Source organism: Neodiprion virginianus, chromosome 2, assembly GCF_021901495.1.
Source record: "Neodiprion virginianus isolate iyNeoVirg1 chromosome 2, iyNeoVirg1.1, whole genome shotgun sequence".
Classification (NCBI taxonomy): Eukaryota; Metazoa; Arthropoda; class Insecta; order Hymenoptera; family Diprionidae; genus Neodiprion; species Neodiprion virginianus.
In genome coordinates this window covers 28,394,140-28,408,926 of record NC_060878.1, presented here as the reverse complement: position 1 = coordinate 28,408,926, position 14,787 = coordinate 28,394,140, and the positions used below count along the sequence as shown (strand labels likewise).

The window sequence follows — 14,787 nt, the reverse complement described above, 5'->3', positions numbered from 1 at the left end:
TGCGCAGCAATAAAGTCATCACTCTATAAAACGCTGTGGCGAAACAAAAGAAGCAGCATATGCCACTGTAGTTTCGTGATCGTGGCGGTAGTGGGTATTGAAAGATGGCCGACGTAATTGATTGTAATTTTCCTGTATGGGGTCTTCTGCCTAAAAAAGAGACAGGTGTCACGCAGTTCTTAACCAAATATCCCGAATACGATGGTAGAGGAATTACAATTGCTATATTTGACTCTGGAGTTGATCCTGGCGCACCAGGACTACAGGTACATTTACAGATTAAAAATATTTTTGAGGCTAGATTTTCAAAGCTTCAAGTCATCATTATTCTTGTTGGATATTTTATCTGTTCATTGTGATCGGAATCGATTGCTTCATTTCCCTGGTTATCTTGTGAATTTATTTCCTTCTTACTCATATTTTCCTCTGTTGAAATTCACCCTAATGTTTTTAATTAATAATATCGAATTCATCTTTCATATGCATATATGTATCATAAACATCTTCCTTTTGAGCAGAAATTTATTTTAATCAAAGTGTTTGAAACTAAAATCTATGCTTCATAATCTCACGCGTACTTCAGAAATTGTTTGTAAAGTCAATTACAGTTTTTTAGTTAATCACCAGTATTGTTCATTCAAGTACGAAATATTGTATAATGTCACAAGAACAGAACACATGTCTGTCATTGAGCAATATTAGATCAAACATGTGCCAACTGAGAATGTTGTTTATATCGGAAGTTGAATGTAATCTCCACATGGCCAAACGGGTTTTCCCCTCTTATCAGTTCTGCGAATTATTTCCGTCATTTAGTTTCATACATTTACGTTTCATTCAGCAATTTTTATCAAGAAATATTGTGTAATAATGGTACCACAGTTCATAGACATCTTTCAACAATTAATACAGGTAACAAGCGATGGAAAACCAAAAGTCATTGAAAGGTTCGATTGTAGTGGAGCCGGTGATGTTGATACGAGCACCGTGGTTCAGAGCACGGATGGCTGTATCACTGGTCTTACTGGACGGAAATTAAAGGTAGCTTAGTAATTAATTTTTCAGCAATTTATTCATTTACTTCATATTTATTACTAAGTCTTTATAAGAAATTTGATACGGTAACAGAAATATTAGTAACCAGTCTGTGTTTTTTTGTCATGAGTAACTAGAAAACAACGATTGTAACAATTATTTTTGTCCATCGGTTGTAAATTGTGACGATTTATCAGATAAAAGAAACCGTCGTTTTTATTTTTCCCCTTTGAAATTGCTTGAATTAAAAACAAATTGCATAATTTCTGTTTTTCCTGTTTATTCTTTATCTTTACACAACAAATTCAAACGTTGAAACATAACATAATATCTTGTAAACAAAATCTGATCTTATTTACAGATTCCTTCAAACTGGCATAATCCTACTGGAGATTATCACATAGGAGTGAAAAATGCGTTCTCTTTATACCCTAGTAAATTGCGAGAGAGGATCGAGGCTGATCGTAAAGGGCGACTTTGGGATAATGTTCAAAAATCAGCTCTTACCGAAGCTACGAGACAACTGCAGGTAACAAAGGTTTATTATTTCATTTTATAGCATATATCATATTTTATGTAAAATTACAAGTATAATAGTGGTATTGATTTACTGGTATGGTAATATGGTTCAAGGAAATATTTGTAAGAATACTATATATTAATATTAATATTTTGTCGACTCCGTATATCTAATTGTCAGCTTGAATTGAAAATGGTTATGAATGTGACATATTGTTTTATGCAAGGTGTTCGTATCTTCTTTTAATGACCTTTCTCTACTATAATTAGATATAATTTTAGATCATGAGATCCAAATATAGTCTGTGAGTATTACAGCGGTCAAATTATGTCAGATGTTATCAAACCAGGCCGATTATTTAGCAATACTTTTTCATTGATCGGCATTTTATGCTATATTTATATTTGGCACATGGCAAAACAATTCAGTCAATCAATTGCTATGTGGCGTAACTTGTCGATGGATGTGACCTCATTACAAATTGAAGTATTCAGGTATAGAGAATATATGTATTGTAGAAACAAATTTAATGCGCTGCAATATGTTAACAGGAATTTGAAGCTAAGAACCCTCAGCCCACTACACCTGAGGATAAACAGCAGAAAGAAGAACTTGAAGCTAGAGTTGAGATTTTAAATAATCTGGAAAAAAAGTATCATGATCTTGGACCTACCTATGATTGTGTAGTTTTCAATGATGGAAAAATATGGAGGTACTACTTTAATTACAAAAATTATCCATAATGAACCAGCCAATTTCATTACTTATATTTGCGATAAGCTTCAAAATATTTAACATACCGGTATTGTTCAAGAACCAATTAATTACCAAATACAATTTACAATTATTTGAACAGAGCTTGCATTGATACGTCGGAAGAGGGCAATTTACAAGCAGGTGTTTTCCTTGGAGAATACTCAATCACAAGAAATTATGCTCCTCTTACTCCAGAAGATCAGCTGAACATAACAATAAATGTCCACGACGATGGGAATACGCTAGAAATTGTATCTATGTGTTGTGAGTGTGCATTCTTTTCAACAATAATTTTCCCCCTGATCAATTTTTACATTTCATACATGGATATTGCATTTTGTGAACATTCATTATTCTTATTTTAATGATGTTCTAATCTCATTTCATTCATTAATTTAATTACAGCAAGCCATGGGACTCATGTAGCATCTATAGCCGCAGCTCACTTCCCTGAAAGTCCAGAATTGAACGGGGTAGCTCCCGGAGCTCAAATAGTTTCGTTAACAATTGGTGATGGTCGTCTGGAGTCTATGGAAACTGGAACTGCTCTGGTAAGAGCAATGATTAGAGTGATGCAGCGGAAAGAAAAAATACACGTTATTAACACAAGCTATGGGGAACATGCTCATTGGTCAAGTGCCGGAAGAGTAGGGGAGCTCATGAATGAAGTCATCGACAAATACGGAGTTGTATGGGTGTCATCAGCTGGAAATCACGGTCCTGCATTGTGCACTATTGGTAAATTATAACGATTTTGTCTTCTTTCTATGAAAATTTAATCATAAAATTATTAACAGGTGTAACCCTGTCTAACACATTAATTTTACTTAGGATCTCCTCCTGACATAAGCTCAAATAACATAATCGGCGTTGGAGCTTACGTTTCCCCGGATATGATGGTTGCTGAATATTCACTGAGGCAGAAAATGCCTGGAATGCCATACACGTGGTCTTCCAGAGGACCAACAATTGACGGAGATGTCGGCATCACGGTTTGCGCTCCAGGAGGTGCCATTACGAGTGTGCCTAACTTTACCCTCAGAAAAAGTCAGCTCATGAATGGAACGAGCATGTCTAGTCCCCATGTTACTGGTGCTATAGGTAAGATTGTTTTCAAATGACATATCAGCCGTAATCTGTATCTCTTTCTTCACCTGCTTATGAATTCTTTTCATTTTTCAGCTATTTTGCTGTCAGGTCTTATAGCCAAGAAAATACCATTTTCACCATACAGTATGAAGAGGGCGCTTCAAAATTCTGCAATGTATGTAGACACTATGGATCATTTTGCTCAAGGCTCAGGTCTCTTGCAAGTAGAACGTGCGTTCGATCATTTAGTTGCCTACTCTGGTGCTCCCGAAAGAGACGTTAGATTCTCCATTACGTGCAGCTTAAATAATGCAAAAGGAATTCATCTTAGAGGTGGTGTTCTTGATCGGCCAAAAGATTGCCCAATCACTGTTGAGCCAATATTTTTGGACAGCGACAATGTTGGTATGTTCTAAATCTATTGAGCTAAATCTTATATAATAGTTCAATTTTTCAATTTGATTTATCGTTAAATTTTCATATTCCTGAACTTATGGACTGACAAAAAATCATGATTTCGGCCAGAATCACTTGCAAAAAATTAAAACCTCTTCTATACAATTCTGATTAGATGATTATAGATTCAGTACTTTATCACCAATTTTTCCTACAGAGCCAACTCGAAAGATAAACTTCAACCTGAGATTATCCCTGGTCTCCGATGCCTCTTGGATACAATTCCCAACTCATTTAGATCTCATGCATATGCCCCGTGCTTTTGCCGTCCGAGTGGAATCTGGTTTATTACCTGAAGGTGTGCACGCGACAAGGTTAGTAAAATCTGGTTAGAAGCTTTTGAAAATGTTTTATCTCACACCCAAAAGCAAATGTGCAGTCTCGTGCAACTAACATGTATCTATGTTTTTGTTTTGCAGCATTCGAGCCTATGATGTAACTTGTGTAGAGAAGGGACCAGTCTTCCAAGTCCCTGTGACCGTTGTCCAACCAATGGCACTACCAAAGACAGCTGTTCTTCCTGATGTTCATTTTACAAACGTTCTTTTCAAACCTAATACTATTCGTAGGCATTTCATACTTGTGCCTGATGATGCCACGTGGGCTGGTGAGATATCAAAACTAAATGAAAATATTCTATAATTATCACTCGGAATTTTCAAGTCTCGTAAATGGAGATCATGGATATATCAATGTATCATTCTGAAATGGTGTATAAAATGGTGAAATACCAATCAAAAACGTAAATTTGTCACGATTGTTGGATATAATCGTATTTCATACAAATCATGTTTTTTTTTAAGATTTTAAAATTGCTCTTCATGTGTACTTGTCTTTACAGTTCTCAGATTGAAAGGTACGGAGAAGGATAAAAATGGTAGATTTGTCATCCATACTGTTCAGCTAAAACCTAAATTAGTTTGCAAGACTCTTGAATCCAATAAAATGACGAATGTTACATCTCAGTCGGAAACGAGCCATGGATTTTCCGTCGAGGTAAGAACATTAAAATGAATAATTTTCTTTTATCCAAATAATGACATCATCTAATACTTGTATTCCTATAAATCCATATTTTTCTACATTCAGGGAAATATTATCCTGGAAGTTGTTGTCGCAAAGTATTGGGCAAATTTGGGTGACATGCTAGTTGATTATTCAATCGAATTCCACGGGGTACACATGATATCTGGAAACCTTACCATGCAGGCTGGCGATGGTATAAATCGCATGGAAGTACGTACTTCTCTAAGATATGAAGAGATCGTACCAGTTGTGTCTCTCAAATCTTCTGTTCAAGTTCTCAGGTAGATATTAATTTTTTATATCTGTGGTCCAGTTTTTAAAGTCAAGAGTAATGAAGAAATGACAACTTTCTTAGTGCATAATTTGGAAAAAATAAGAAACAAATTCAACAGTCGTAATTATTCTATTTCAATTATTTTGTTTATCCTTCATCCTAGACCTATCGAATCAAAGATAAGTCCGCTTCGATCACGCGACGTCATTCCCCCTGCCCGACAAATCTACGAACTGCAATTGTCTTACAATTTTCATGTTGCTAAAGCTACTGAAGTAACGCCAAATGCAGCGTTGCTTAGTGATTTGCTTTACGAGAGCGAATATGAGAGTCAGCTGTGGATGATATATGATTGCAACAAGCAACTCCTTAGTTGTGGAGATGCTTATCCGTCCAAGGTTAGCGGTTGTAGACATTTTGTTGGTTCAATTAATGTGCTCCCTAATCCCATCACTTTTGTTAAACAATTTAGTATCAGTGTTCTTCTAAAAATAATTACATTTGTAGTACACGATGCAAAAAATGGAAAAAGGTGACTATACCCTAAAGATGCATGTCCGACACGAAAAGAAAGAATTGTTGGAAAGGCTTTCAGACATGACTATATTATTAAACCAAAAACTCAGCTCTCCGATTACTTTGGACGTCTTTGCCAGCCAATCGCAGGCTATTACTGGTGGTAAAAAAATGATGGCAGCTACTGTACCACCGGGACTAACACTACCTTTGTACATAGCGCCTCTCGCGAATGAAAGCAAGTAAGTATCATTTCCTTTGATTAATGTATCAAATGCAGTGTAATTAAAACTTATTTTCGTAAGCTATTATACCTACTTTCAACTTTTAAGAGTATCGAAGTGTGCAACGCTTGGTACATATCTTCAAGGTACTTTGACCTTCTGCAAGGATGATATTGGCAAAAAAGTCAATAACCATCAGTTCAAATATGTTTTATCCGAACCTGCGAAAAAAGCTAATGGACCTTCAACTAAGCAAGAGAAAGACAAAGTTTCAAAGTGGGATGAGTACAACGAAGCTGCTCGGGACCTTAAATGCAGTTGGCTAGCAAAATTAGGTAAGATCACATCATTTCCAAGATCAATCATAAATTTCTAATTCTTACTGCCATTGCTGCGGTTTATTTTAATTAAATTGCTACCAAATGCTCAGGCTTCCAAACATTTTTTTTTTTGTCGCATAATGCTTTAAAGATGTTCACTTGCAAAATAATAATTACATTGTCTCAATTTGATCGATCAATTATTTTTCCATTCTGGGTACTCTGCAATCCAATAGCTCCATCCATAAGTAAGTTTGCTTCTAATTCTGGCTGCTGTATCATGGTATTGTAATTGTTTTGTCTATAGATGTTCCATTAAACACTATGAGATGTAATTGGCATACCTGTACGTTCGTTTCCCCCAAAACTTTTGTTTCTCTAATTGTTATAAAATAATCTTTGATGTCTTATGTCAAAAGTAACTAAAACTATGACTTTTCGTAATCTATTCCAATCAGTCGTTTCAGGTGTCAAATGTGTAGAACATCAATCAATTAGCCTAAATTTCTAACTATTGTCCTCGTTTTTTCGTCAATAAATTCAAACTAGTTTGAGATATCTGTGATTTAAGTATGTCGAATGCATGGAAATAGCAGTATCTTGTCGACTCTGTTTAATTGAGAGAGAAGTTTAAATGTAAACTAATTCTGTGTTCATTGGAATTTTTGTTCATCTATTTTAAAAATGAGAATTAACATTTTTTTAAATCGCATTTCCATTTCGGTTCAGTGGCATCTGAAATCTTTATTGTTTTCATTGACACCCATGGCTGCAGGTTCCTCCTAGTACATTCGTGAACCATTATTATGTCGTATGCCCATTAGTTGTTTTTCGCTTCATATAAATCGTCTGTTTCTTTCAACAGAACCTGGTGAACATGCAGCTAGTTTATATGACGAGCTGAAGAGTGCCTTCCCAGATCATCTTCCTGTTCACACCGCCATGTTAGTTTCTCTCGACTCACCAGAGGCTCGTCATCATGTGCCGCACGACAACCTATCAGATAATGCAATTTTCCACGCAAACCAAATAGTTGCTGTGGCCGATCATGTCATTAACTCCATTGATCAAGAGAAGCTTTTAGCATACTATGGAATGAAAAGTGATCAGCGACCAGACGCAGCTAAAATCAAAACAACAATGGAAAAACAAAAGACTGGTTTAATCGAAGCTTTAGTAAAAAAAGGCTGTGCTTTAGGCAGGCTTTATGTTCACAGCATTAAAAATGGTGAAGGCGATGGACAGTACAAGAATTTACTTGACAGTATGGTGACGACATGGAGAGATGTGCTAAAGTTTTCAGAAGCTACAGACAGCAAGGTAATAACGATTCTTGTTCTTAATTGTCATATTCCTATTCGATATATTATTTTACTATGATTTGATTTGTTTTTTAGGTCATCATCCTTTCCTTGTGGCATGCTCACGTTCATAAACACTACGGCCGATATTTGAAACTGTTGACACGTTACTACGAAGATAAACCATTGAAAGAAATAGACGAAAAATGTATAGATCTGGCTAAAACGTTGGGATGGAATCACTGGGCTTGTCATTTAAATACATTTATACCAACACGCTATCCTAATTCTTACAAACCATTTTGGTGAGTGAAAATATTGTAAAGTAGGTAGTTTGACTGCAGATGAGGTGTGTTTTTCATGGAGCGTGTTATTTCTTGACCTAACCATTCCAGATTTATACTGAAAAACTTTTAATACGCTTATACACCAATTTCTTATTATTCATTATTTTCCATTACAGATCTGCTGACATTTCTATGTAACGAAGATTGCTGACACCATGGTTGCTATTGCGCAACTTATCATCCCTGAACTATATATTTGAAAGAATAGCCCACCCCAAACGATATACACATCAATATAACAAGAAACGAATGGCTAACATGAATACAGGAAGTTAATAATTGAAGATTATTAAATGAAACAACTGGATGTCAAGTAGTTTCATCATTGGATTATAGGGGCACTCACACGGAAACAGCAGTATGCAACAATTAGAATTCATTTAATTTTATTTGTTCATTCTGATTATATCATGAGAATTACTTAGCTAAATATTATACATATTCTATTTATACAAATTTTAAATAATTTTATCGGACCAAGCACGAGAAGAAATTCACAGACAAGCGTTTGTTTTTATATTTTCTTCGCGCTAGGTCAAAATTAAAAAAATTAAATTTTAGTTCGAAACAACGTTCTCTTACAAAGTGGATTTCGTCGAATTAAGTATATGTCAGTTCTTTGTTTCGCCTCGTTTTTGTCCAATCTATTAATACTAAACCCTAATTACTAGAACGAATTGAAAAAATATCAATGATTCAAAATGCAAATGGAAAACAATTTTAGCCATTTCGACATCTTTTTGCGGCAAATGAAATTCGCAAAAATGTATTAAAATATAAAAATCTCTTAACAACAATTCGTAAGGTGATCATTATATTTGATTATTAATAACATTGTCGTTTTTATTTTAAAGACATCGCAAAAATCACAATCTAATATTTATTGTAATGCGTCTGCGTGATATATTTATACGTATAATAAATAATAAGATGCACAATCTACCAAGTTATACGTAATTACATAATATTTAAATAGGCTGCGTTCATTTTCACTAATTAATAATAACCATTATCGCGCGGCGTGTTGTATTATAAATATTACGCACTCGTATGCATGTTATTAAAACAATAGAGCTCATTATGAAGTTTATATTACTGAATTGTTTATTTTATGCGATACAGTTGATTACGAATCTGTTACAACCCGTTCCACTATCTTCACAATCTCTTGTCTGCAATTTTAAATTAGCATTAGCTTATCTACATCTTGTGATGAGCTGAGCGAATATTTGTTCTTATTGCTGCAAATGACTGATAAATTGAAATATCGATAATAAAACTAATAAATGCAAAACCATTTTTCTTTATCAATGTTATTATTCTACTGCTCGTTCATACGGTGTGTGTTGCTTTCAAAAATAACGTATCTAACACTAATTTACATCGGTTTTATGTTTTACATAGCATTACGTAACGTAACTTTTTAATAATACGGATAAGGAAACGGTTAGTACACGATATATTGTAAAGAAACACATTTTCTACGTAAAATAGTTTTATTTTGTTATTTTTCTGTATTATGACATAACGTGATCGTGCATTCTTTGAAGACAGATTATACAAATGTCATGTTACAAATAACTTTTACAAATTATTCTATTTATTTTATGAATTTTCTTGAATATCTTATTTTTTTTCTTACTAAGATAAATTTATATATATTAGACTGCCCCGTAACACAACTTTTTTCCCATTCGCCCCTGAATTTGGTTCCAAATAAATATAAAAAAATTGTGAGCCCAACTGAAGCCCTCTATTCCAAGGGGAAGGAATGCCTGTAACCATGAACCTTTGCCCATTGGAATAACATTGAATTTCAGCATATTCTGGTTTCGAATTTTTTTTTTTAATTGCAGAGACATTCAAAAAAATTTGGCAATCACAATCTATTCTGTGTTAGTAACAAACATGGGAAAAATTTTTGAGTGGCTCCTCGTGCAGTATTTCATGATTTGACACGCATGTGTAAAATCGAAAAAAAATTTGGTTAAAAACAAGGTTTTTTCTGAACTGGGGAAAAATTTTTATTACGAGACTCAAGTAGTATAGGAATTTAGGAAAAAAAAGTCGTATCGGTTGAAAACGTTAAGGATATAATAAAAATTCTGCCCCAGTTAAGAAAAATCTTGATTTTGACCAAATTGTTTTTTTGATTTTATACACGCCTTTAGAATCATACAAAATATTACATGAGAGCCACTCCAAATTTTTTCTATGTCTATTACTAATATAGAGTAGATTGTGATGACAGATTTTTTTGAATGTCTCTGGGATGCGAAAAAGAAATTGAAACTAGAATATGTCAAATTTCCATGGCGTTGTAATGGGCAAAGGTCATGCGAACAGGCACCCCTTATCCGTGGAATAGAGGACTCCGGTTGGGCTCATAATATTTTTCCATTCATTTGGAAACAAATTAGGGGGCGAATGAAAAATAAGTTTTGTTAAGGGGAACTCTAATGTATACATACATACATATATATATATATATATATATATATATGTATATATATTTTTCTTAATAATCTTATTAGCTAACAAGACATGTTGCACAGAATTGTAGTAATAGATTACCCTTTGCAACTGCGTTAATGCCACTTATAATATTTTACTGCACCGTAAATTGGATATTTCATCCTACACGTTTAGGTGATTTTTGAATCACTTGGAGTTGATTAAAAGTGCAAGGTGTCCACGTCTTGTTAACAAATTGGTGTGAAGCATGCTACTTGCTACTACCACAGACCGGCTTTAAAAATTAATCAACTTTCTTAACATAAGGGACACAAGTTAACAATTTTCCTTAGCCCACTATACAAGGCACGATATGACACAAATTCCACATTAATTTGGCTTAGTTAATTAGAGTGATCGAAATATGTCGTTAGCTTTGAACATTGATTATAATGTAAAAAGCTGGACCTCTGAACTTGCTAAGTGTGTACTAATTTGTCCTATAAACGAACATATCTATAAGAAGAAAAACAGAATTGGAATTTTCTGAACTTTTAATTTCTTTTTATAATCATTATTAATTTTATATTCGGTGCCAATATCTTTCGTTTTATAGTGGACTATATTCTTATAGATGGTATCTTCTTGCTGTTGTCTTCCGGAGGACTATTCTTACAAACATACAACAACGCTATATTTTCATCATAGAAAAAAATTAATCCTTTAGATTGCAGATCTTGTAAATAGAGATGTAATTAAAGAATTGTTTCCTAATTGTATTTACTGTCCCGTCAATTAATTGCAACCGTATTTTCAACTTGACGCCTGGATGTAATTCTATTTTCAGGATGTCACATTGCAGTTTAGAAGCTTGTAAAAATTTATCATTGTGATGTTTCTAATTCAAACAAAAGTTGTGTTCTCTCAAAACATTTCATAATAACATACTCTACAATTACTAAAAACACCAATTGTTAGTGATTTTGTACTAATTCTTGAAAGAGATAATCTTATTTTTATGTTCTGTTGAATTTTCATCAACTCAATTAGACAAGACAGCACTTTTTAAAAACCGCGGGCATTCATCCATTGCTAAGATCTCAACAAATTTTACCCTAAAAATATAATCTACAAGTCTTTGATATAAAGTAGCGTTTTATACAATGATAAATCTAAATATTTTCATTATTTTTTATTTACAACAGGTATGTATAACTAAGATACCTAAACATTAGGTATAGTAGATGATTATTTTGGACCATGTAGAAAAATTGATTTACTAAATAATATTCCCGAGCCAACCATCATGTTTCTCCTCTTAACAAATCCTCAACTCCAGTTTCATTGTACTTCTTTCATTGAAAGTTAATCCCGAGGCTAAATTTCAATAAAAATTATCGATGAGTTATGAAGCTAATTGGCTATGACAGCTAAAGTTCATCCTTATATATATGTACACTATTATTTTCCTCTAATCAGCTATACCTGATTTTCATGTCGTCATTTCTAATTTTACATATTTCGCTAATATCATTATTTCGGATGTAATAATAGTTTATAATAACGTATAATATACACTTTCACTTTTTCATACTGATTTTTCTAAAAGCTTTGATGAAAGTAATGCTGGAGACTCTTGATTGCGCTATAAAAATTAGAGGATTGCACTTTATATTCAATGTTGTTGAAACACTTTCGTCGATGTTCCAGAATTACTGAAAGATCGTAGAACTAAACGCTTCGACAGTTTCACTACAGTGTGCTCAAAATATTTTTACCTCCCATTTTCAACAGCATACTCATATTAAGTATAATGAATTAATTTAATAGAACATAGTGTATTCTATTTTTGATGAGATGACTTATTTGTTTACATAATTGCGAAACTTCATTGCCAAATATTAGTAATAGTTTTTTTTTTTTAATATAAAAGTTGGAAAGATACTTTGTCCGTTTTGCTTCAGTGCTTGTTTGATTTAGAAGTCAATGATTATCAAAAAAGTTGAGTAATCCATAACATTTATTCCTTAAAAATGAAAATCTCGTGCTGTAAAATTTCTTGTATTCATTGATCGTAGAGAGGAATGTATGAAAAAGCAAGCTTTTTTCTGCAAAGACTTTCATTTGAAACATGACAGTCACGAAGATAAATTTATTCACAGTATGACGATAGATGACTTATAAACGGTGACTTACAATCCTACATGAAGCAAAATGGACGAGTTATTGAAAAAATTTTTTGATCCTTTTATTAGTTTCTGTTATTTTTTTTCTTCAAATTAAAATCCCTACTCATTTTGTCATATTTACCAAAACGTAATAATAGACTTTTTACAAAAGCGACTAACACGACGCCACCAATGCGTCTTCACATGTATCGTCACACATCGATTTGTACGTCGCTATCATCAGCTTCGCTTTCTGTACTGACCATCGCATCTTCTCCAACTAGGAGTGCAGCTGGTAAATTTTGAGGTACATTATCTATATCTAGTCTAGGCGTAGAATAAACATTCAATACTTGAATAGTCGTTGGAGAAGTAGAGAGACACTGCTGAACCGAACTCAATGGATCTGAGGATAAAGAATCACAATCTACAGGCGTTGATAACTGCAATTGAAGATTATGCAGCTCTGGTATATGAGGACGAATCTGTAAACATAGTGACAGTCGATTAGACAAATTAACAGTAATTGCAGCTTTATAGGATATTTTTTAGTTACGGTACCAACTTGAAAATATACCTTTAACCCGTCGGCTGTGTGAGGATTTCGACAACCTCTACACCTGCACTCGACACACGGTTTGCTTTCAACATAACATGGACATCTCTGTCCGCAACACGTTAATTTCCCAGGTATTGCGGTTGCATTGCCGCATCTGCATCCTTTTCTTTTACTCCGTGTTGAACTCGATCTTGGTTTTTTAAAATTACCTGCCGACTGAAATGAAATAGCAGCGGTATGAAAAAATTGTTCCATCTCTTCCTTTCTCTTGTTCTTTTGTTCTCGTCGTAGATACGGTATATCTTACTTTGCTGATCTTCGATGACTTTTTCTGAGACGAAGTTCCATAGGTAAGGTGAGAGCTTGGAATGCATTTAACAGCCCCGATGGAGCTCTGCGATGTACCATCAACTTCTTGCTGGCCCAGTTCGACCTCATCCGCAGCCGCAGCCTTTCTTTTAATTGTTATTTTATTACCCGAGCCGGCATACATTACTGAATAAATTGAGGAGCCATTAGAGACGGTTCGTATCGCTGGGGACTCTGTAATTAACAGAAAGTGTATGTTTTTTCTTGCGTCGAAGAGTAGAAACTGCACTTCTGCAGAAGTTCTAAATAAGGAAACAAATATACTTGAAATAACTGACCAGGTATAACTGGGGATATACTCTCCGTAGTTTGTATTGAATTCCCTTGAGTCTGAGTCGACGTTGTACTTGTATAAATACAGGGCAGTATACTGTAAGCCGATTTAGAGAGTCCTGCATTGCTCTTGAATTCATCTTTGAATCCTGCGCCTTCTTGAATTAATTCCATAAGACTAGACGCTCCCATTGTAGACGCTCCGTTGTTAGAATTGTTAGACGATATGGATATAATTAAGTTGCGGTATATATTGGTGCTCGACAGATATTCGCATAGTTTCTTGTAACACTGTAACAGTATTCGGAGTTGAACGTTCTCCACGTACTTGTCGTAGTCCTTGCACCAACTGCACGATGGTTTTAATTTCTTACGACCACCCTTACAGCTCTTGCACACATGGTGCTGACAGTTTGTTTCGGTGGGTGTGTGCGGTTCGATTAATAAATTTGAGCATACCGTACAGCTTAAACTTTGCCTTAGGTAAGGAACTAGCCTATACAAATCTGTCCATGAATTAGCATCTTCAGCATCAGCTTGCAAAACTAATCTGCAGGTTGACACATATAAACTTGTAGCGTTCATTTTCTATTGTTGTACACCTTTCGCATTCACTCGCACCACGTTAAATATAAACGTGTAAACATTGCTATTTTAGCGGCAATACATCCCGAGTGCACACAAACAAAACATCCGCCATATTTCATGTCCTTCCCCTCTCGCTCTTTTCTTTTTCTTCACAAACCCATCTATCGCCCTTTCATTATTTTCAAGCTTCAAGCAATCTCCGTAAGCGATTGCAACGCTACTTCGGTAATTTAGTTGATCGCGCATCCGTTAGTAGCGCTGCTGACCCTCATCACCGTATTTTCAATTGTTTAATATCGTGATTCGTGATGGAATATTGATGAATTGTATAAATTCAACGCCTCAAACTGCCTGAAACGCTACTATTGCTGTTATTTTTCTACCCGACTTATTGCCCGATCAAAAATTCAAACGAATCGAATAGTTGGCCTCGATTCAGCTATATTTGTCGCATTCGGAATTGAAAAAACACCAAAAATTTTGATATAACAACTTTGCTTCTCTAATAACAT

At 34.4% G+C, this 14,787-nt stretch overlaps 2 protein-coding genes across 3 annotated transcripts; one reads left to right on the top strand and one right to left on the bottom strand.

Moving 5' to 3' along the window:
• Positions 1–49: 49 nt before the first annotated feature.
• Positions 50–9,161, top strand: LOC124298445 (tripeptidyl-peptidase 2). 2 transcript variants are annotated; one of them, XM_046750462.1, is made up of 19 exons: positions 50–266; positions 913–1,041; positions 1,397–1,564; positions 2,107–2,267; positions 2,412–2,575; positions 2,717–3,049; positions 3,143–3,412; positions 3,494–3,805; positions 4,014–4,170; positions 4,276–4,463; positions 4,698–4,852; positions 4,946–5,163; positions 5,320–5,554; positions 5,664–5,914; positions 6,005–6,231; positions 6,453–6,464; positions 7,082–7,536; positions 7,614–7,822; positions 7,981–9,161. In XM_046750462.1, coding segments are annotated over exons 1-19 (3,807 nt in total). In that variant the 5' UTR covers positions 50–104; the 3' UTR covers positions 7,982–9,161. The 2 variants fall into 2 exon arrangements, with proteins under 2 accessions (XP_046606418.1, XP_046606420.1); XM_046750464.1 differs by lacking the exon at positions 6,453–6,464 and having other exon boundaries at positions 52–266.
• LOC124298451 (E3 ubiquitin-protein ligase MSL2) lies at positions 8,916–14,399 on the bottom strand. The gene is made up of 4 exons (XM_046750489.1): positions 13,693–14,399; positions 13,353–13,588; positions 13,064–13,261; positions 8,916–12,971 (listed from the first exon to the last, which is right to left on the bottom strand). The coding sequence occupies exons 1-4, from the start codon at positions 14,270–14,272 to the stop codon at positions 12,699–12,701; spliced, it is 1,287 nt and encodes a 428-aa protein (XP_046606445.1). The 5' UTR covers positions 14,273–14,399; the 3' UTR covers positions 8,916–12,698.
• Positions 14,400–14,787: the final 388 nt, after the last annotated feature.